Raw genomic sequence first — 24,519 nt, 5'->3', positions numbered from 1 at the left:
GCGGCACTATTTTACACACACTATTTCATCTAAGGTGTTGAGGGAAATATTGCAGCAGGTGGGATGTGGACAAAAGTCAATTAGTAAATCACAAGAGCTGTAAAATAACTTTTTAATGAGTTTGATGGCTTTATTTTCAGTTTGGTGTATCACCTCTAAAATAGTTTTCTCCCCTTTCTGTCTATTTGCAGTATTTCATTTTGGACGCTATTATATGGGTTTGATCATAATAGGTTTAAGAATGGCTACTGATGCAGTGACCCAAACAACCAAAGAGTTCAGAGTAAACTCTGTGTGTTGCTGATTCAGTATGTCTCTTCAAAACCTCCTGTTTTATTCATACGTTCAGCAGAAACACCAATACATGTAGGAAGCTTCAACATGAAACATATTTGAAATATTCACGAAATAAACACATTCCTCTCATCTTCTCCTACTGTGCTCTATAATGCCTACATTAGACAGTAACGTTAGCCTCCAGAGATGTGCATGCACTGCAACAGATAACAGGCAGGATTTAATGACCACACTACAGCAACACATACATAAAGCATGAGCTTATCCGGAGGAGCAGATGCAGCCTGATGTGTTCCACATAAAGCATGCCGTGCAGGCTGTATTTTAGAGGTGTGTGCATGTGAGACTGATGCTGCATCTGTTGCTGCTTGAATATTTGTCCTGCATTGTTTTGCATGTCTTAACATTTGGTAACAAAGAAGTTAATATTTGTACAAAATGTTGTTTGGCAGGAAATGGAGCATTTCAAAGACTGTCGTGGAACTCTCCTGTACAAAACAACAGACATCAGTGTTAGAAAATATCAACCTCTTTGATAAAAAAGACAAGTCTATAGACAACATATGAAGCTGCAGTAAAGTGTTGTTGTTATTGTTGTTGTCCCCCACGGTGTCTTACAGAGAGATCCTGCTGGTCCTTTCTTCCTGCAGCAGTCAGTTTACAACCACCACCAGCAGTGCCGGACTGGGACAATAAGGCCCGGCCACACGAGGACGAAAACGGCTAAACGCATAGGATTAACGCAAACGCAAAAAAGCTTCCGTCCACACGCAATATTTACCGGATAGTGTCTGTCCACACGAGACCGCTCCGTTTAGCTCAAACCGCTGGAGAAGCTGCAGTACATATGCAGGAGCCTGTACGTGGCGCTGTAACTTCCTCCACAAAAGCAGCGAAGAAGCATGGTTGTCATGGTTGCCCTTCTGTTTATTCTCCGCGGTGGGGGCCGAGGGAACCGGGCAGAGTTTTTCGCCAGTCAACGTGTATTAAAGTTTCAATCTTCCGGACAAAATGATAAAAGTGCCGGTCAAAGGTCTTCTTTGTTATTTATTGAGCTTTAAAACAAATGAATAACGACTCTATATAATATAATAATAAAATACATGGAGCCTCTCTTTTTCCTCCCTCTCTTCGGACAGTGTCAGTGTCTGTCTCATGCAGCAGCTGATCCAGTAATGAGTGACCCGGCCGACAGTAAAAATAAACATATAACTAGTTTAGGGAGTTTGAGAGGTGTCTCCGTCCTGTCAGATCAGACTTCATTCGCGTTTATGTCCATATCAAGAGAAAGATAAATAATCTAAATTCAGTGTGCAGTTTACTTTGACACGGAGGTGAGCAGCAGAGGTGGGCAGAGGCGGGGCTATTGCCTCATCATTATCAGAAAATGATCGTATAGGGCGTACACACGGAGCCGTTGGACCCCCCAGAGCGTTGCGTATGGCGTTCTATCCACCTTGGGACCCGTTATCGTTTCCGCAGTCGTTCAGTGCCGTATTCGGTCGTCCTCGTGTGGCCGAACGGTCTATATGACACTAAGTAAACAGTAACGCAAATGAGGCCGGGAAGTCAGGCCGGGAATTATACACCCAGCCAGGCCACTACCAGTTTTCTTTTGTGCCATTTTCCTGGATTAATTTGTCAATATTTGCAGCGTTGCTGCCCATAGTGATAGCCCTACACTTTAAATCTACTACCCCAGAATAAACATGGAGATGGGTTACTATTTTAAAAAAAAGTGCAAATCTATTTATAAGATTTTTTTTAATAAATGTTGGACTTAAAAGCATCTATCTGGTGCACTTTGAGCGGGAAATAAAGAGACTAGATCCATATGAAACAGAACTGTATACATTTAAATAATCATAAAATCATAAGTACATGGCCATAACCAATAACATACCATATCCAATAAGAAAACACATTGATACTTGTTTATTTATTTGTTTTTGGTTCATTTATATAGTTGTGAGTGTGTCTGGGCTCCTGAACCAGCCTCACCTGTCTCCCTCCTCTCCCCCTGCTCCTCTTTGAGGCAGCAGCAAAGACTAGTTTTAGCTCTCAACAAGTTTATCTTACCTTTTTTCACCTAGTTAACATTTTATTTGTATTATTCATGCATATTTTACTAATCACTCCCCCTTCAAATGGAAATATGTGTTTACATACATGGTGACCAAACCGTTTGAGACCCACAGAGATAACTTAGACTAAGTTAACTATCTAAACACTCAGAGAGTCCTTTACCTCAACTGAGCTGTAGTTATCTGTCTCAGTCTGACAGGAGAGGACTCTCCCTCCACCTTGTTGACAGCTCATTATATCTGTTAGCGCCGCTAGCTAGCACCAGATGCTAACAACAACAATACACGTAACTGGTGCGCGCGCTTTCTCTCTCGCTTGCTTGCGCCACACATACACACCCTCCCGAGCTTGCATGACACACAGAGACCAATCGAGGGCATTAGTGTATGATCTGTGTGAAAGTGGCCATGTCGGCAGGCCACATCATGTAGACAGCCAGTCAGACCCACGTTTGCGCAGTGTTGCGTTCACAATACATGTATTGTGAACGCAACGAAATTATAATACATAAAAAAAAAAATTCCTCAGGCCAGCAGGCCACTTAACAAGCCAGGCCATCGGGAAACCTCCCGGTCCTCCCGATGGCCAGTCCGGGCCTGACCACCAGAGGCCTGTACTACAGAGCAGGATGTGGGGTTAGGGTTAACTCTGAGTTTTCATACAACGCTAGTTCACTTCTTACCGGGGTAGACCTCCATGGTAACTTATGCTGAAAACCTAACCTGCTCCGCAACAAAGAGATAAAACACATTTCTAAAAAACAACAATACAAATGTTGCAAGCTACATTTCTCATTCCCGTGTGGCTCACTATAATTACATTTGCGGTAAGCAAGCTTACCTTAAAGGTATAAGAATGGAGAAACCAGCTCGAGTGCGCTAGAATTTGAAAGTACAGAACCGAAAAAAATCTGGCCCTTCCTTCAGACTTCCTCATAGAGCCCCTCCTCCAACACACACAAACGTACACATGACCAATGAGGGCACGAGATAAGTTTGTGCACGAGATGGAGGGCTGACAGGCAGGTAGGCGATCCAATTATCTGCCGCGGGCCGAGGCAGATGATTGGTCGTGCTTTTTACAGCGCCACGGCTTCCACAGATGAAATATTTGTATATATTTATTGTCAAAGCATTTAATTTATTCATTGCTATCGGGATGTTAAGAGCATTCCATGGAATATAACAAAAAGTGTTTCTGAAGTGAATTACCTACCCTACCTTTAATATCTTATGATGACCCACAACATTACCTGTCCTGCAACATTAGTTCAGCTTTAGAGACGTAAACAGATTACACTGCGAACTGAACTGTAAAAACTGAGATTTAAAACTGTATCAAACAGAAGCAGTACTTTGTTAAAGGACGTTGAAATCTCAAAATGTGAAAAAGCTGTAGTTAGTCCTCTGCTTCTCCATTTTTTTAAGCGTACATTTTACTAAATAAAACCCTTTACAAGAAAATGTAATAAAATCAAATGCCTTGTGTGTAGTGTATGCATAATCATACAGACAGAGGGTTGGAAACAGATCCAAGGCTTGCAGTCCCTTTCAGAAACTGTGTGCTATGAAGGCGATGGTGCAGCTGAGGACACATCTGTGCTCTGTGCTCCAGTTAGACTCTGCACATCCCCTCCAGCCAACTGCAGACATCTCCCTTTTCTCCCCACCTCTTTCTAGCTCTCTTACTTTATCTATTATTTTCTTGTTCCTATTTTATATTTCATGTCTGACCTTGCAACCCAGTCTCACGGCATTTCGTGTTATAGTGGTAACATTTAATCTATTGATTCGTGTTCACCAACACGTTTTTCACACAGAACGATTTTAAAAGCAATGTATTTCTATTGGTATTATGTTTCGTGCCTGCACCACGTCTTTTTGTCCGGTTGGGTCTTGGAAGACCGGAAGCTGTGTGGTTCATCAAAACATTTTCTTACTCAATATCAAGCCACGATTATTGTTTTTATTTTGAATCATATAATGTCTGACTTTTTTTGCCGTCTGTGAGGAAAATAAATGTGGCTCAGAATACTGAAATATGTATTTTTTAAATCTTTTTTTCCTTCTAATCCGTCCGTCAGGAACTGAATTTCAAAATAAAGTCACCGGAAACAGACGTAGGCGATACACACCCACTGAACTGATTACCCAAGATCCTCAGCTATGGTTGAAGCTTGGTGATTTGAGGTTTTAGCCGCAATGCACGTTGGGATATGGTGTCAATGCAATATGAAATAACTATCAACAGAATTGCGTTGCCAGGCAACAGCTTGGGGTGAAAACTGTATTTCCGGTCTCAAAGTTTGCATAGTAATCTGCAGTACTCATCAACTAAACACATCAGTTTATCCATCAGTTAATTACACAACATTGATTGGTTTAAATTGTGTACAATGCTTTTGTGTTTTCCCCCTTCGATTCGGAGAAACAAATCGTTTTTTGGGAGTTTAGGATGGCCGAAGACACTACACTACCCATAGTCCTCAACTATCGTTTGGGACTACAGTCCCTTTGCTTGACAAACCCCTTGATTAATCTTCAAGCTCTGTGATTGGATGTTGGAGTGGCAGTGTGCCAAGGTTACGCCGAGTGTCAAACAGCTCTATGAAATGGAATGAAACCACGGAAGACTATCCAAAACTGGACTCGAACTGGACTTGCTTGTGTCCAGTGGCGGTGCCAGGGTATGGCCGGGGTAGGCTACAGCCATGCCAAGAAATGGCTTAGCCCCACCTTACCCCCTAAACGCACCAGGAGCGTCTGCGCCACGCTGCGCTACGGCTGCGCCACGCTGCGACCTCCTCCTGCGACCTAACACACCAGGCGCGTTTCAAAACGTTGCGGAAGCGGAGCGTCGTGTGTGCAGCCTCGCAGTTGTTGTTGATTTTGGAATATTTCCTGGACATTTTGTACTTCTACAAGTAAGTAGGCTACGTAGTTAAATGGTTTATGTTTGTGTCTGTTTAAATCGGGTTTATTGTTGTTATTTCCTATGTTGTTGTGTTGTAGACTACAGACACAGTTCATAATAATTGTAATATTCCAGTTATAAACGACATGAATCAAAGATGTGTTGCTGTATTTTAGTGGTAAAAAAATATGCATTCATCATCATAATTATTGTATATATATATATAATTGACAGTGCCTGTAAACCGGAGGAGAACGCTGGCATGTATTCTCCTACTTGAAAGACGGGGGTGGGGGGGAGGAGAAGGAGCCGGTTTTGGGTTCACCCGGTGCACCCCCTCAACCAGCAAAGCAGACAACAAGGTGATTTTCATCACTTCCTGCCTGCGCCGCGCTGCGCCGCTTCAAAAATAGGATTCATCCTATATTTTAGAAATTCCTTGCGGCGAGGAGCTTCTGGGACGCGCCGAGCCGCGGTGCGGCGTGGAGCGGCGCGTCTGGTGGAACAGCACGAGTGGCCGCGATCTTTGTGAACGCCGCGGCGCAGCCGTAACGCAGCGCAGACGCTCCTGGTGCGTTTAGGGGGTTAGCCCCACCATGAAAAATGATGTTAAAGTAAGCAAAATAAAGTCCGCCAACTCACGCGGAGTAAATTGCACAGACGGCAGTTAGTAAGATTGATTTCAGTAGCCACTTGTCTGGAAATACCGAAGACCAGAAACGGTTTTGGAAACTTTTGTCAGGTAGTGATCGTCTTCTCAATAGAACATCTTTGATAATGTCTTCTGGCCAATCAGCATCAAGATAACGGCGTGGTGTTGTTGCAGGAAGTCCCGACGGAGAATACTTTTGCGGTAGTAGTACATCTCTATATACATCGATACAACATTACGTGTTGATAGAAATCAACACGTAATGAAATAAGACCCCACGGTTTGATGATTGATGTGTGTGGGTTGTCTTTCATTTTGACACACAGAACAATGGGGCGGGCTATCCACCCTTATCCACAATGTAAAGTAATTCACAGCCTCTTCCCTCTTCTCTCTGTGAGGAGCAGCAGGTTCAGCTTTCAGAACAAAGTAACAAAAAACTAAAATGGCACTCATTAATTTAAATATGTCGGGTAGTAATAGATGTATTTATTTTTCGTCTCAAGAGAGTACCAGAATGTGTATTTTATGTTAGTATTTCAAAAAATCTCCTGGGGGAGAATCCCCCCAGACCCCCCTGCAGGGGTTGGATTTTCAGCAAGACACTTCACCCCAAATTGCTCCTCTGGGGATTGCCCACAGTATTGAGTATGTAAGTCGCTTTGGATAAAAGCGTCTAACAAGTGACATGTAATGTAATGTAATGTCAACTCTTTCACCTGTGGAGACAAATGTGCCTTTTAGTTCAATTTGGATTGAGACAGGGAAATAATCTAAACCTCACGCGTGGCGTTTCACTGTCAAGGGGAGCGTGTATGTAATTACATTGCAAATACTGACTTGAGCCCCACCAGTGTATGGGTTAGCCCCATAGATTACCCAACAAAAATACTCTGGCGCCGCCACTGCGAGAGTTATCATTGTAGGTAATAGATCTGATTGGGTCAGTCAGAATGTTCATAAACCATCTCACTGTTTAATCACACACTCAACCTTGTTCTGAAATATGGCTTGACAAAACATCGTTTTTTCCCCCCATAACTCTTATTTATTTGACCGTCATTTAATACATAATAATTACATTTTTTACATTTAGTGTAATGATTCAATCAGCATGTAGTTACCATGTCAGTATAACAGAGTCATCCTACTGTATGCAAACTAAGTCTCCCTAAATTCATCATCTTGTCAACAGTGCTACAGGTTCACTGTGAATGTCACTGGACTCTGTTTCCCCTCTTAAAAAGAAGATAATAAAACAATAAAGAATAGCTCCATCCAACCTGCAAACTAAAGCAAATGTGGAAAGTATTCGAAGGAAGGAAATAGCTGAAATAATTTGTATTAGTCTGTAGGGATGTAACGATACTAAAAACTCACGATACGATAATATCGCGATAACAAGTCCAATATATGGTATTTATCGCGATATTGAATAATAAAGGGGAAAAAAATGTCAATTTTCTTTTTTGGATTTTTCTTTTGAAATTTTAAAATTTTAAAATGTTTTACTTGAAAAAAAATTCTTTATTAAATAATAAATCTGATTTGTACAGCATTTTAGTAGGATAGCAGTATTTTAAAGTGTCAAAAACAAAGTGACAGTAACAGACTGGAACAAGAAAACCAGTGTTTTTGTACCTACTAGTACTACCAAACAAAGTAGGCATTTTCTTTGTGCCACTGCAGCTCACAAATAAACAAGGACATTTAATAATCAGAGCCCGCAATAAAATAAATCAAGTTTCACTTTAGTTTTTCAAGTAACTCAACTCAAACTCACTAAGTCACTCACTCAGCATCATCAGACAGGTTTTTAGGAATATGAGAATGTCCACATTTCCAGGTAGAAGCTGGGATGTTTGGGCGTTTACAATACCCCCTGCTGTGGAAAGAACTCTCTCGCTTGGTACTGATGTTGCTGGGACAGCAGTGGTCGCGTTAACCGAATATTCTTTTTAACAATGATGGAAAAATCTGAAAGCAGTCAGTCATTTTGACAGGTTAGAACAAACTCGGAACAGCGGCAAAGTTTCCCCGCAGCGAGGCTCTGGTGTTATGCCGTGTTATGCATGCCCTCCCAAAGGAAATGATATAGTTTCCAAACCGTACTTTGCCGTACAGATCATTGAAATGTCTGTGAGCTTTTGCTTTACGTGCTCCCGCGAGGTGCATGCATATCTCGGTGGGCATGCATAACACGGCATAACACCGCCTAACCCCGCCGAATATCACGATACCGCGATATTCGGTATATCGTTACATCCCTATTAGTCTGGCTAGATCACCTTGAAACATGCAGCATAAGAAGGCTCTCTTGAGAAGCTCATGGATCGTCAATATATCGAAGAAACTCAGAACAAACAGGCTGACAGAGAGTCACAGCTCCATTGATCCTTTACATTCCTGTTTGGCTCAGCCCTCACAACATTATGATCTTCTTTAACCCCATGAGGAAGGCTGCACAACATGACAAGAAGGTTAATGTCCCTCAATCGACCTTTATAAACTCACTTCAATGATGTGTTTTCAATCTGATTCTTCGAGCCTTTCTAACTAAGCTGCTTAGAGAAGTGATACCCTTGATTAACACTTCTTCATTGAAACTGGACCTATTGTATTCACCTTGTAAATACTTCCTTAAGAAAACATTGTTGAAACATTAAACTAAACTTCAAGCATTCGTTTAGGACAGAGACTTTGGTGAACCTGGCCAAAGCACCTCTGAAATGGATCGTGTACAGATATCGTTTTTTAATGCCCTTTTTAAGATGGTTGGTGAAACCTGGGAGCTCTTTTTGAGATTTGGATTATATGTTCTAATTATGTTATCATTGCTATTCTGTACTCTCCGTCCTGTTTGAGGGACCCTCCTCATTTTGTTTTCAATGTGGTCCCTATCAGTTGTGTTACTCTTTATTATGGAGTTTATTTTGGAGAGTTTAAAAAAAAAGAATAGCACCTTTTTAAATGTGAAAGACGATCACAGTTATGCAGAGCTGAGTAAATGTATATGAATTGTTTAATATTAATATTAAATAAAATGTGTTGCTTTTATATCAAAATGCAATTTGTTTTACTTAACTGCCCAGCCACCATGAGAGGGGTCTGCCTGCAGGCCTCCACTCTCAGGACAGTGCAGGTGCAGGTGCTAATCTCAGGACACATCCACTCTCAGTACAGGAAGTGACGAACACGTGGTTGTTTTCTGCCCCCTGAAGGACCGTAGTATAGTCGTCTTTATTTTTACGTTATTATTATTCAAAGATAAATAAGGAAGTGTGTTAAATCAGATGGCAGAGAGGCTTCAGCTCAGATTATTAAATCAAAGAGGCTTGATGTTTTCTATTATGTTATTTCACTATAGCTATGTGGACGGTGTCAAGGTCCAATGCTGACCAAATTAATCAATAGCGGGTGTAACTAAAATATAAGATGTCTTTATTTAAATGTATTAATAATAATAATAATAATAATAATAATATAAAAGATTGTATTTGCATGCATTTCCTGTTCGGAAAGTGGCGCTGTACTGAGAGTGGCGATTTTATTTTGTAATTATATAATTAAATAATAATTGTAATAATGGTGCGTTCATACTGGACGCGATGCGAATAATCCCTCGAGTGTCTTCCCGGCTGTCAGCTGTAATTCTTAGCGTGCACTTCCTGTCCTGAGAGTGGCCCTCCATCATCTCTAGGGTTGTCGGTTGAAGCTGAGCCCTCATTGATTGTTCTGTCATTAAACTGCTGATTCATGCAACCTATTAATGTAGGGCATGTCCAGGTTGCCAGGGGAACAAGTGATGCAGCAACAAAGCCTGTGATTTTAGGATTTATGTCTGGCATTTTTGCAATAGGGCAATGCTGTGTGTGTGTGTGTGTGTGTGTGTGTGTGTGTGTGTGTGTGTGTGTGTGTGTGTGTGTGTGTGTGTGTGTGTGTGTGTGTGTGTGTGTGTGTGTGTGTGTGTGTGTGTGTGTGTGTGTGTGTGTGTGTGTGTGTGTGTGTGTGTGTGTGTGTGTGTGTGTGTGTGTGTGTGTGTGTGTGTGTGTGTGTGTGTGTGTGTGTGTGTGTGCCTTTCCTCCGGTTCCGCCACACCTAAAGAAGTGGTGCGGAACATTCGTCATGGGTCAGAAGTGCCGTCACTGTAAGGCAGCGGTGGTTCTGACTGATGGCCAGTGGTCTCCAAGCAGTGCATACAGCGTGTGCTTGCTTTGCCTTTGTGTTTAGGTAATGTGATGAATGTACGCATTAAGGTCCTCATGTCTCTTTAGAACTAACAGCCTATTTGTAAAATCAGGTTTATATGTGTTGCTATTACAAATGTTCACTGAGCTAGCTTCCAGTCCCAAACACTTTATGTCATTCGATCTCGGCTGTGTCTTCACGAGTTCGCTTCTCTTATACTACCCACAGCATAAACCATTCACAATTCATATCTATGTATTTAACCTCAGTCACCTTCCAGGCACACGTGCACTTTCTGACCTCCTGCTTTGTTTATAAGGCATCATCTTTAGCATAAAGCATCACCACAACTGTGTTTCACCTTTGGAGCCAACCAAATCCCACTTGTTACCTCAAGTGTTACTCTTCTATTTGGAAAATAAGGTACATTTAAGTAATTAACACAAAGGTAAACAAGGACAAACATTTAATGATTTTAAAGAATTGATCCTGGAACAAAAAACATTAGAATTCAATGAAAGCAACGAGCACTCATTTGACTTCAAAGAACATGGAACAATCAACGTGGCAATTATATGAAATACCCCCTTATTCCGACATGAACACGGGTCACATGTGACCTTAGGGCAACAGGAAGGTTAAACACAACACACAACAACCACTCAACAGTCAGGGGTGTCAAACTCAATTTCATCGTGGGCCACATCAGCATTATGGTTGCACTCAAAGGGCCGGTTGTAACTTTAAGACTATATAAAAATACATATATAAATATATCATATAAAATAATGTATTGTATTATATTATTGCCTCTGCATTGGATTATTATCGGATCAGGTAATAATAACTTCATAAATAACTACGACTGAAAGCAGAAGTCTAGTCTGGAGTCTAGTCTCTTCAGTGAGAATGTCACAAAATGATTTAAAAAGAAAAGCCAAATTCTGGAAAAAAAGTCACATTAAAAAAAATAAGTGACATTTTGAAAAAAACAAGTCAAATTCTGAGAAAAAAGTCAAATTGGAGATGCATTGTGCTCCATGAGGGGCAACGTGCCTCTGTAAATCGGCATGTAACCGTATAATAAACATACATATATTCTTTGCAAGTGGGGCCACATAAAATGAAGTCGCGGGCCGGATTTGGCCCCCGGGCCTTGAGTTTGACACCCCTGGTTTAAGGTGTTATATTTGAATCTTGGTAATTCATGAAACCATGATTAATATCAGTAATTCCTCTTCTTCCTCCGCACCAATCCCATTCTCTGCTGGTGTGTTAAACACAACAGTGTTTGACCATGAGCAGAGCTGGCATCCCGAGGGAAGTGTGTGTGATGTGTGTGTGATGTGTGTGTGATGTGTGTGTGATGTGTGTCCTCTTTCAGTCCTCGGCATCCTGATTTTCACGGATATAATTAGCAGAGCGCCTCTTTTGTGTTAATCCCACTTTAATCTAATACCTATACTCCACACACTCCAGCATTTAACACCAACATGTACACGTAATACATAAACACACAGTATCTAATAGCAGAGATTTGATGTGGCATGGTTAGATCACCCTCACCCTCTGCCTCATTCAGCATGCTCATTCATATTGCATGACATCATCTTCATTATCCCCCCTATCGCATCATATCTGCTCCTCCCACCTGCCACCAGCCGCTCCATGTTTCGCACAAAAGGTTATTTTGCCATTCCAGCGTACTTTATAATCCATTAGCCTCGTGTGTGGCGGCTGGTAAATGGCTACGAGCAAGCCAGAGGTGCTATTGGTGCTAATTACTCTGGTTAGATACTAAGTCAATGTAAGGAGAGCCATCCTTTGAGGTCATGGGTGCATGTACACACAGACACACAAGCACACACATCAAGACACAGGGGATATTTAGAAGTAGCCTTGCGAGCTGACGACATATAGGTTTCAAACATGCATGCAGAAACAGCATGCATCAAGCGAAGCACAACTCACAGACCCAGATAAATATGGGTACGACAAAAGTATATCAGGAAGAGGGGGACAGACTGAGCGGCACGCCATCAGGACCAACAGCAATATAATATGCAGTCGCATTGCGATGACAATATCAAATAAACAAATGTTCAAATATGCAGTGTCTTGTCTTTCTGCTTTGGATTCACTGTGAACGTAGACCCCTGCCAGGAGCCTAAGCAGAAACCAAAAAGAAAATGAAATGCATATATTTTTGAGTAAAAAAAAGAAGAAGTAATATTCAAACAAAATATATTCAATATCATGTTAAAAATACACCTTAAATAATTATTTATCCATGCCTCTTGAATCTATTAACTGCCAATATTTCATCTTTTCGTTGGGTTGCTTTTCTCGCTATCCATACATCATGTTATTATAGTAGTGGTTACAGATCTTCACAAGACGCTGAAGATGGAATCACCAATAGCATTATTCATTTACGTATTACATTATTTTTCTATGTTCTCTAAATATATCTGTGTTGGTTTTTGGCCACACACATCATGTACTGGAAATAAGAAAAGACCTGCTTACAACTTAAAATGACACACTGTTTGTTTACTAATATTTCCAGCCTTGCATTTCTAAAAAAAATTGATAAAGTATTTTAATCGGCAAGAAGATGAAATATAGACAGACTGGCATTGAGGTTCATTAACCCCTACATTACACCAATACATCTCACATTGCATGGTGAAAAGTCAAATGCCTTCCATACACATAAATACTGTCCTCGTCCTTCCATCTGTATCAATCCAGATCTACTTATAAACACCATTTTATATTCCAGTATTAACACATCCGAATCCATCCAACTCAATCCACGTGACCAGAAAGCCCCTCACAGCGGGTCAGTGAGGAACTGTTCTCATGAACCTGCTCCTTGTCGCTGAGATGAACAGAGGAGACTTAATAGAAGACATCCCTCCAGAAATCAGCTTTCCGTTACCAAGCGTCCGATGCCAAGCCAATGACCCAGGCTCCGTCTGAAGACCATTCTGCCAGACTGAGGAGGGGGCTGCACTGCCCCCCTCTGGTGTGTGCACTGTGGAGTGTAAAGCTTACTTATTCAAATGAAGGAGCTGATAGATGATCTTCATAAAAAACAATGCTCTCTCCCTACGTTGTGAGAAAATTAAGTGCGGAAGGCAATATTAAAAAGGTCAAAATGTGGGTATCATCAAATATAGTCTGTTTATGAAAGAAAAAAAGACCATGCAAACACTGAAGGGCTTTAATAATCTTTACTTTCTGGTTGGAGGGTTTGTTTGAAATTCACAGTTTCACAGTTCGTGAATTAAAGCCTTCTTTTTGCAAAGTATTGTTTTCCTTTGCTTTTATTGTTGCCTTTTTAATGACATTGGACTTGTCAGTGAACTTTTGTTAACTTTTTAAAAGATGTAGGGGCTCCAACAGTTGCGTAGGTCCCTCTGATGATCAGAACATAAAGGAGCTGCTAAATCAGTCAGGTCTTAAAGGTCTCCTAATATTATACTATTTGTAGGCATATATTATAGATCTCAGATATATACAAAAATATTAAAAAACATGTCTATGAAGTGTTTTGCTCAAAATACTGACACAGTATGGAGCTCAAAAGCTTTTTCCCTCGGGGCTTTACCACAAGGTGAGTTCCTTTTGATATCCTGCTTTTGTACACATGCTCTCTCCAGTACAGTTAGCTCGGAGTGTTAGCGACGCTTGCTAATGTAAACAGACCATATTACTTCCAAAACACGTTTTTAGAGATTTGGGTACGTAGGAAAAGGGTTTTGTTTTCTGACACTGTGTGAGTTCCCTGACACGCCGGGGACACATATTTTTGTTTAAAGGACATTAAAAGTGCATTTCACATGATAGGAGACCTTTAAGAAACAATGAGTTACAATAACAAAGACATTGTGGCCCATAAAGAGAAACATTTCACACAGACCTCTGGTCAGATCTAGGAAAATATATTAACTGAACAAATCGCTGCAACTTTCCAGCATAAATCAAAACTTTGATCTTCCAGGACCACTTCGAGGTGAACCAGTATCTGATCTGAGAGACGCAGCCTGCACTGTTCTGTAAACAGATCCAAGAGAACGTTCTGCTGCCCTGCGAACCTTCCAAAGTCTCCTCCGGAGGTCTAACCCAGCACGCCCCCTCACTTCAGTCAACTTTTTATATCCAGTGCATGGACTTTTTCTTGATACATTTGTACCTGAAGCCACAGTCCTCTTACTGTACGGTGACCGTTGAGCAGCGACATAGTGATTCAACCCAGATACGTTAAAATCATGTCTACTTCATTACAGGATTTATTTGGTAATATTAACATTATTCTACATTTTACTATATTATACCAATAATGTGTAAACCCATCTCTCAATATATATATTTTTAATTTCCTGTCTGATTTCCTAAAAGCCTGATGGTTCCATCTGTATACAGAAACATGGCTCAGTGAGTTGCTATAACTGTTGGTGATTTTCTTAATCAAAGGTTACTCAACAGGATGAAATAGTGCATGTTTGGGGACAATTATCAAAAGATGGAATAATTCAACTTTAGGCTGAGGGATATACGGTGGCCAACAAGGGCAAACAAGATTTAGAGGCCCAAAAGATTTCCACGAGTAGATTCATTTATTCAGAAAATGATACAAAGTCACAATGCAGAAATCCAAAATAGGTGTTCTGTGTACATAAACCTCATTATCAAAGGTGTCGGACTGCCAGACTGGAGTTCACAACTAGCTTAGAAAAGTCCATGTTTTTTATTTATACCAACATCACTAGATGTAAAACATGGAGCATCCATGTTTGTGTTTATTGCACTTCAAGTCACAAGTGTATGCCCTGCATTTTTCACTTTTTAATAATCACTTTAACTGAAAGGCCAAACAAAATATAAATGATAAACCAGAACTTTGTCATGGTTTTGGATTTATGTTTTCATTTTCCACCTTTTGTTTTGAAATGTTTTCCTCCTTGTGTCTTGTCTGATCCTACTCCCTGGGTCCTTCTCAGGTCGATTATTTTCATTTCCTCACTCCTCGGGCTCGGTATCACCGGAAGTTGATTTGTCTGCGCCATCTTGAGTAGCGTCCCATGGCGCTTATTTCTGCCGGAGGACCGAAGAGCGAGGACCGAGGAGCGAGGAGTGATAATGGAGGAGCGATAATGGAGGAATCACCAGACCATCCTCCGATGAAATCCACAGATACTCGCCCCGCCCCCTTACTGTGTATCGCTCACTGATTGGACGATGCAGGGCATGCACTGATCTGATGCTTCTTGACATGAGAGCAGTTTCCCAGCGGAGTGAAGAAAATACCATTAAAGAGGGTTTCATCCCTCCATATTCTTCTTCTATTCCCCCGAAGCTGTATTCTTATTCAAAAGAAGACCTTAACCTAAAGTACTCTTTAATGTTTGAATTAAGCCTTATTAGTTTGTCTGTTTTGCACATCCTCCTATTAATATCTAATAATAAATAATAAAATTCAATAACGTGCTTTACCCACCAGGTGTCCCTTTATATCAGCTCTGCACCGTTATGTTGTAAATACAGCCTATCTACCAATTGGATCAAATATAAAAGTCAGCCGAATTAGTGCTGATACTGCAAGGAGACGTATTGTGTGAAAAGAAATGTAAGATGCTGTTTAATTTCTTATATATTTATGATCCACGTCACGTTTTCAGTTTTGGCGGCAGTTCTTCCTGCTTGTCTAGAAGTCTTCTCAGCAGGGCTCTAAACATAGAGAACTACGGCAGATATGTAATACTGAATGCAGCCGAACCATGTATTACAATGCTGTTATGTGATGACTTTCAAAGAGAAAAGCAAGCACACTCGGAATAAAGTTTTATTTTGTTTTTAAAAAACGTTTTCAGATTTCACATCACATAAACCCCAAATCCCAGCATGCATTGCGGCTAAACCATCCAATCATCGAGCTGAGGATCTTGCCTACGTCAGTTTCCGGTTTCATTTATCACCGATGTATTTTGTTATACACACATTCCTTCACATTTACATTTTAATTTGCATTAAAGTATTTCGTGAGGCCTTCCAACATGTTTTAAATATAACTACGGTTGTAGTTGAAGAGTTTGTAAATTAACATGAACCGAAGCTGTTGCCTGGCAACTGAATCGCACAACGTCACGTCCGTTAATTCCACATCCACACCAGATCCACACGCATGGATTAATATCGAATCGATTTACTACATTAATGTAGCCTTTGTTTCTGCTAAACGAGATGTCAACCAGCTGGGGCAACAAGAAAATTGGCGTAATCGAGTGTGACTATTAAAAAATAATCATTATTATATTAATATTGACAATAACAACCGACCGTCGGGGTAGCATTTGCTTGGCATTTCCAGTTATTTCTCCAATGGTTAACATGGGTTAACAATACCGTGTAACTGTCACGTTTTAAGGGATGAAATCGTGACATCTTCACGTCTCCCAGCATGGTAAATCGTCACATGTTCACGTCTTGCCGTGATATCGGGTTGGAAATATTTGTATATATTTATTGTCAAAGCATTTAATTTATTTATTGCTATCTGGATGTTAAGAGCATTCCATGGAATATAACAAAATATGTTTCTGAAGTGAATTACCTACCCTACCTTTAAGGAGATCATGGGATGGCATGTCTCCATGCCCTGGAACCACTTCAATGGAAAAGGGCAAATGTGTCTTCCACATTAACACAATATCTTTTTGTACATAAGCACATTTTCCAATCCATCCAATATGTGTGTTTCTATCATCTTATCATTACCTGGTCCACCTTTCTTAAACACAATCAGCTCTTCCTGTACCTTGCTGCCTCCAGCAGACATCTGTACCACCTGACATCACCGTCAGAGCTTCATACGCCTTTTCTAAAGTCTGTCCTGTGTTCATCAATAAGATAATCACATGTTCAAATGATTTCCCCTTTGAAATCAAGGCATGCTGAACCCCAACTCGTTTTGAGCCAACCAACAACAAGCATGAAGTTACACAGCATTACACAGCACAAGCCAGCAGAGGGAACTCAGCGAAACATCCTCACACTTCCAGCACTTTGTCACTTTTCATCAACAACACAAGCACTCATCACCACACACGGCTTTCTCACAGCTCACAACACTTACCAACATTGATGACATTGGCGGACAGGAAGTGGCTGCAGGGAAGGCTGGAAGTGCTCATATAAGAATCTCCGTCCGTGGTCACGGTAGTCCTGGACCTCAGGGACAGGTTGGGCGAGTCGGTGTCCATGGCCATCCGGGCTGCCACAGACTCCATCACTGCTGATCGCTTACAGACACGTCCACAGTTTGGACAGATGTGTTGTTGCTGACCTCACACCACGAAGACAATCTGAGAACTTCCTCTTGTCAAAGTTCAGTAGTAGTGGAAAATGTTTAAGGAAAGTGACTGGGTCAGTCTAGATTGATCTAAAGCGGGAAAAATCCTAAAATCCAATCCAAAATGTTGTCACGGTTGAAGTCTTCTTCACATTCCACAAAGGATTGCCTGACCAGATCCTCAAATGCAATGCGAAGGGCAGTTTATGATGAATGGCGTCACTCAAGAAGATGGTTTAGCCCTCCTGTTCCCAACATAATCCCTGACAGGCCAAGCTGCTACCCCTACAGCAGAGAGAGAAAGAGAGATATTAAATGTGTTTGCCGTTTATGTTCAGATAACAATGTCAAATTTTTGTTTAACCCCTTAAGCTATTCGTCAAGGTTGAGAGCAGAGCAGGATGGACCCAAATGCAGGACAAAGGTTTTGACAAAATACCTTCAGTTCCAGGCAAATGGGCAACGCAGGGCGAGTCAAAACAATAGTGAGAAAACTCTCCAACAAACATGAAACAGAACAAGGATCTGACAACTACTAAAAGAAAAACAGAACTTAAATACATGCAAGACTAATCACAGGGACAAGACACAGCTGGGGAGGGCACCAGGTGAATAATAACCTCAAACAGGAGGGAAAACACAGAGACAGGAAGTAAAAACAGACATGATACAGGTGGTCAACATTTTTGGATGGTATTTTATCAGTGACCTTAGGTTATACGAACACATTTGTTTGTTTTTTCAAGCATTTTCAATTAAAAGCAGGGAGAGGACAGCCATTTTGTTAGCCATAGGTCGCTATCCCCAGTAACTATAGAGGAACATGGTTTTTTGCAGGAGTAACTGTGTACATCTAAATGCTGTTCAACGGGAAATTATCTGGTTTTCTTTGCAGCGCCACAGATAAAACCACTGATCTGTCTTGTTCCGCTTTTACTTTATACTGATGACATAACATAAAATGAAATTCCTTTATGCTGCTGCAATGTTGTCATTGGAAGAACATTTTGAATATTTTATACCTATAAGGTGGTACAGCGATGACGTATTTATCTACACAGACCACTAAGTTAGCATCGCAAGTGCTCGCTCGACAAAAAGCAAAGGGATTCCCCCATTAGATTTCGGTATATTGCAGGATAATGCCAACATCTTGACACCACTTTCTGATTTTTGAAGAGTACATGCAATCGCCAGATGCAAATAGATATGTTCAGCTATAAATAGGGGTGTAACGGTTCACAGAAGTCACGGTGCGGTACGTACCTCGGTTTGGGGGTCACGGTTCTGTACGGGTTCGGTACAACAAGAAAAAGCAAAAAAAAAGTAGTGCAAGTTTCAATTTAAAAATAAGGAACTTTAACATTTTGAATAATTAACTTTATTACACAGTTAAAAACAAACCACAAACAGTACCACACACACTCAGATATTATCTATAATCGGAGGAGCTGCATGGCTGGAAAAATAAGTGTTGGTAAGTTATTGTCTCTCTGTTTAAGACTTATGATAATATATGTGTCTTTGTGCATAATAGCCTGATTCCTGTTTGCTTGAACCATGTTAACATTTCTGTGCATTAGTTCACAAAGTTGAGAGATTATGTTTTAGATATGTTAGATATGTTATGTTAGCTAGCTAATTTACCAGATAATTTAAAAAAAACACTCACATGCATCTAAAGAAGGTTCCACGTTTTATTTCACGCAGGCCCGGTTCTACAGGGGTGCATAAGGGTGCATTGCACCCTCAGTTGAGTCGTTATGCACCCTCATTTGAAAAGTGAAAACAAAAAAAGAAAGTGAAAAATATTACATATATAATAACAACAATAATAATAGTAGTAAGAAGAAGAAGAAGAAGAAGAAGAAGAAGAAGAAGAAGAAGAAGAAGAAGAAGAAGAAGAAGAAGAAGAAGAAGAAGAAGAAGAAGAATATAGTTGAAATAAAATAAATTGTGGTTGAATAACATTGTCTGCTGCATTTATTTGGTCAATTTAAACAGTAAGTAACGTTATTATGTCAGGTGCGCGTGACCTGTGCCGCTGCGCGTTCATCATCTGCAAGGTGCTGACACAGCAGTCAATGATGGACATCAGAAAATGGTTAAAACAACCAGCCCTTATCGCCAGCAGTAACACTGCATCTACTGCAGGTAATAACAGTTCAGATCATGGGGACATTACGTTACCCGCGGCCACTGTCGTGGACAGTGGACTCTAACGTCCTCCCGCCCGACTCGCCGGCTTTGCCCCGCCTCGCCCACGGAAGAGGGGCAGCCGCAGCCATCTTCGTTGCCCCAAACACCGCCACCCCTCGGCGGCCCGCAAGTGCCAGAGGACCTCAGCAAAACAGAGCCTGCCCAGGTATATTTAAGAAAGTACCCAACTCGCCTGTACAGTGCGGTAAGGCGCTCATTTTGCAGCTCATGGTTTCAAAACAGAGATTGACTGGAATATTCATGTAAAAAAGATGCCATCTGCAACTTTATTACACAGTTAAAAGCAAACCACAAACAGTACCACACACACTCGGATGGCCATTGTTGTGTTCTGATATACTCCTGCCAATAGGGGGCGCCGTGTAACCAGAGTAACCTACAATGTGGAGAGAATAAGTGTATGCCCGGGAGTTGATGCTGTGGCAGAAAAAGAAGCATGAACAACAGTAAAGAGCTTAGTACCCGTATCCTCTGTCCCTTGCTTCATTCATGTATTTTTACTAATACACAACAAATTGGCGACGAGAATGGCCGTGGCTTCTACTCCTTTACCTCCCACCTTTCTTCAGTGTCCGGGAGAACCTACTATGCCATTTGGAACATGGCTAAAAATGTTCGAAAACTAGTGATCGACGTGGAAGGAGCCAAGTGGCCGGATACCCGTATACGTGCTACGCTGCTACACAGCGTCGGAACCGAAGCACAGAGGATTTTCTACACATTGACTGAAACGGGAACCTGAAGCAGGTGGGTCTTCTAGCTCCTGTGGGTGTTTCTCAATGTCGAGGAAGGCTGCTCCAGAGCCACTGGCCGTTTCTCAATCGCAAGTAAACCTGCTGCAGAGCAACTATTTCAAGTATACTACGTCATCGAGTGGCGCCGAAGGACTGTTTAAATGCATGTTAAATGCCCAGCATTCTGCGCCACTCTATGACGTAGTATACTTGAAATAGTTGCTCTGCAGCATGTGTACTCGTGATTGAGAAACGGCCACTATTTCAAGCATACTACGTCATCGAGTGCCGCAGAAGGACTGTTCCAATGTCCAGCAGACTTGGAATTCTACCGAGGCCGGCGTACTTCGTGGCGAGAAATTTCGAGGCTGCACATGTGTAGACTCCGCAGTCTTAAAATCCCCACAATGCTTTGCACACGGACCAATTTCCCCAAATCTGGGGCGGAAAATGTAAGGCGGGGCCTCTCATATGACGCACACCTGCACACTTGCTCGCCTGTTCCACTCTTAATTTTCCGAATGCCAGGAAGGATTCTTACCTAGCTTCTGAAGGAAGTGACTCGGAAGACATGTGCTACCAAGCAAGCCTCCTCGACATTGAGAAACACCCTCTGTGTTATCTGAACTCGCAATACTAACGTTTCTTCTTCTTTTATTTTGTTCGTTTTGTTGTGTTTTCTTCTTCATTTGTTGTTTAAAGGTGGCTGGCAAACAGCTTTTAGGCGCAATACCGCCCCCTGGATTACATATAGTGTAATGGATACTGAATGACAGACTTTTCTCCCACTCGTAAAAAAAAAAGGAGTATCCGTCGTGTGACTTCATGTGACGTCCGAACCGTGACGGTACGGGACGAATACGGAAACCGTTACACCCCTAGCTACAAACAAACTGCATACGGGTCGGTGGCTGTGCATCGACACCACTAAGCTAAAGATGGACGTGTCGGCGTGATTACCTTTTGTAGGTGTTCTGTAAGCAACCGCAGTATTTGTGACACATAGAAGCTTCGGACACTCAAAACTCTTCATCTTGTGTCCACCACATCATTAGTTGCAGGCGTCTAACCACACGTTTTAAAAAGGTTGACTTCAAGACGAGGGACCTTCATTTCATGTTAGAACTCTTTCCTGCATGCACCCCTCTATGCGGATTGTATTCAAAAATAATATGCACGAAAATATTCATTAAAAAAAATTGTTTTACTACGTCCACATGGACTCAGCTCCTAGTGGCCAATAGAGAGACTGCAGGCTAAAGCAGCAAAACATTGAATTACAGTATGTCAGCTGTCGTGGCTCTGTGACCCAATGATTCAGTTTGACAAACACACACACACACAAACACACACACACACACACACACACACACACTCACTCACAAACACTTACACACACTACATTTTTCATGTGGAGTTTCCCTTAAGGTCCTACACAGTAAACCAATGTTGTATACATACAGTATGTTGCGTAATAGACTGTATGTAATCAATGAGGCTCATATGACCACCACATGACAGGTGGACAAATTGCAGTCAATAACAGCTCCTTATAGATATACAAATATAGCTCCATATATATATACAGAGCTATATTAGTGTACAGATTGCATTGTGGTTGGTTGTGTGTAGATATAAGCGGTCACTAAGGGTCACCGCAGGCCCCCTTAGGGCTTCCTCAATTTCACTTGACCTCAGATACCATTATTGTTACTTTATTTCTATGTAGAACACGTCACACATATTAAATAATTCAAACAGCTGTGAGAAAAGACACCTGAAGGCAGAATCAAAGACAAAAAAAAGAGAGGGAATAATAAAACAGAAACTTTTGAATTAACAGATTTAAAATGTTGGAATAAAACATCCTATGAATCTCCCAAAGCCTTTCAAGACATGAATTTGCAGTAGACAAAACTGCAGTCTACGCACACTGGAGCATGACAGCTGCCGGCATGTTCCACCACACCTCAGAATCACCTCACCTCTCCTCTCTAAAGTTCCTTTGTTTTCCTACCTCCGCCGTCCGCCATCACTCACAGACACCCACCCACATACAGATTGTATAAACCTGAAAAGTATTTACCTCTCAGCTTGAAAGGCTCCTTAAAACCAGCTTTCAATGTCGAATGCTTTGATGTTGTGTATGTGATCCACCGCCCTGCGAAGGACTGAACAATGTGCAGTGTATAGGGGGGGGGAGTGAGTCATGTTGAGCGTGGTGGGCTGGCTGCAGGACGTGTTGGGATCTGTTTGAAGGCTTGGCGGTCAGATGGGCTGAGCTGCAGGTCAGGGCACGTTGCTGTTCCCATCAAACCCACATAGACACACTCCACCTGGACACAGGAGGAGCAGTGTGTGTGTCTATAGATTGTATGTGATGTGCTAATTCCAACGCAAGCATTCTGTCGGAAGTGTTTCGCCCATTCATTCAAAATAACATGGGAGGAGTGAGTCAAATATGACACAGAGCTGCTTTAATTCATTCATAAGAGGCTTAGGGTATGTTCAGGCTTCCAAAGATTATATCAAATATGGTTGGGGTATTATTTAAATTATTTAAAGAGGCCCGATTTTCCCTCTCCTGTAGTGTGTTCTAAAGGTTTTTGTGCATGTAAATGGTCTGCAAAGGCTAAAATCCCTGTGTTCTCTCCAGAGGAAGTTTCTCTCCCACACACTCCTCCATGCCTTAAACGCCTCCATCGGACTCCTTTGTTTACTTCTGTAACATAGTGACATCACTATGTAACATTTGCGCTTCTATTGGCTAGCGCTCCAACACATTGTATATTTCCGACTCATCTGTAAGCGGTTGACCAATCACAACAGAGCCAGCCAGCTAACCAATCAGAGCAGACTGGGCTCTGGTTTCAGACAGAGGGTGAAAAGAGGTGCTGCAGCACAGGCAGTATGAGGAAAATAAAGAGCTTTTTGAACATTAAAGCATGGAGACATGTAGAGACACTACATACTGATGTACACCTGAACATCAGCAGGAGAGGACTCTTTAAAGTAGAGACACTACATACTGATATACACCTGAACATCAGCAGGAGAGGACTCTTTAAAGTAGAGTCACTACACACTGATATACACCTGAACATCAGCAGGAGAGGACTCTTTAAAGTAGAGTCACTACATACTGATATACACCTGAACATCAGCAGGAGAGGACTCTTTAAAGTAGAGTCACTACATACTGATATACACCTGAACATCAGCAGGAGAGGACTCTTTAAAGTAGAGACACTACACACTGATATACAGCTGAACATCAGCAGGAGAGGACTCTTTAAAGTAGAGACACTACATACTGATATACACCTGAACCTCAGCAGGAGAGGACTCTTTAAAGTAGAGACACTGACTACATACTGATATACACCTGAACATCAGCAGGAGAGGACTCTTTAAAGTAGAGACACTACATACTGATATACACCTGAACATCAGCAGGAGAGGACTCTTTAAAGTAGAGACACTACATACTGATATACACCTGAACATCAGCAGGAGAGGACTCTTTAAAGTAGAGACACTACATATTGATATACACCTGAACATCAGCAGGAGAGGACTCTTTAAAGTAGAGACACTACATACTGAAATACACCTGAACATCAGCAGGAGAGGACTCTTTAAAGTAGAAGTAGAGTCACTACACACTGATATACACCTGAACATCAGCAGGAGAGGACTCTTTAAAGTAGAGACACTACACACTGATATACACCTGAACATCAGCAGGAGAGGACTCTTTAAAGTAGAGACACTACATACTGATATACTGTACACCTGAACATCAGCAGGAGAGGACTCTTTAAAGTAGAGACACTACATACTGATATACACCTGAACATCAGCAGGAGAGGACTCTTTAAAGTAGAGACACTACATACTGATATACACCTGAACATCAGCAGGAGAGGACTCTTTAAAGTAGAGACACTACACACTGATATACACCTGAACATCAGCAGGAGAGGACTCTTTAAAGTAGAGACACTACATACTGATATACACCTGAACATCAGCAGGAGAGGACTCTTTAAAGTAGAGACACTACATACTGA

The 24,519-nt window shown here is 41.4% G+C and overlaps 1 protein-coding gene across 1 annotated transcript in view; it reads right to left on the bottom strand.

Moving 5' to 3' along the window:
- Positions 1–24,519, bottom strand: part of plch2a (phospholipase C, eta 2a) — a 334,996-nt gene that overhangs the window by 283,566 nt on the left and 26,911 nt on the right. The window contains exon 2 of the mRNA XM_034087852.1: positions 17,277–17,777. Within this exon, the coding sequence (XP_033943743.1) occupies positions 17,277–17,430 (154 nt within the window). The 5' untranslated portion in view covers positions 17,431–17,777. The remainder of the gene's footprint in view (positions 1–17,276; positions 17,778–24,519) is intronic.

This window comes from Pseudochaenichthys georgianus, chromosome 7 (assembly GCF_902827115.2).
Source record: "Pseudochaenichthys georgianus chromosome 7, fPseGeo1.2, whole genome shotgun sequence".
In the NCBI taxonomy this organism is placed as follows: Eukaryota; Metazoa; Chordata; class Actinopteri; order Perciformes; family Channichthyidae; genus Pseudochaenichthys; species Pseudochaenichthys georgianus.
This window is presented reverse-complemented; position numbering and strand designations above follow the sequence as displayed.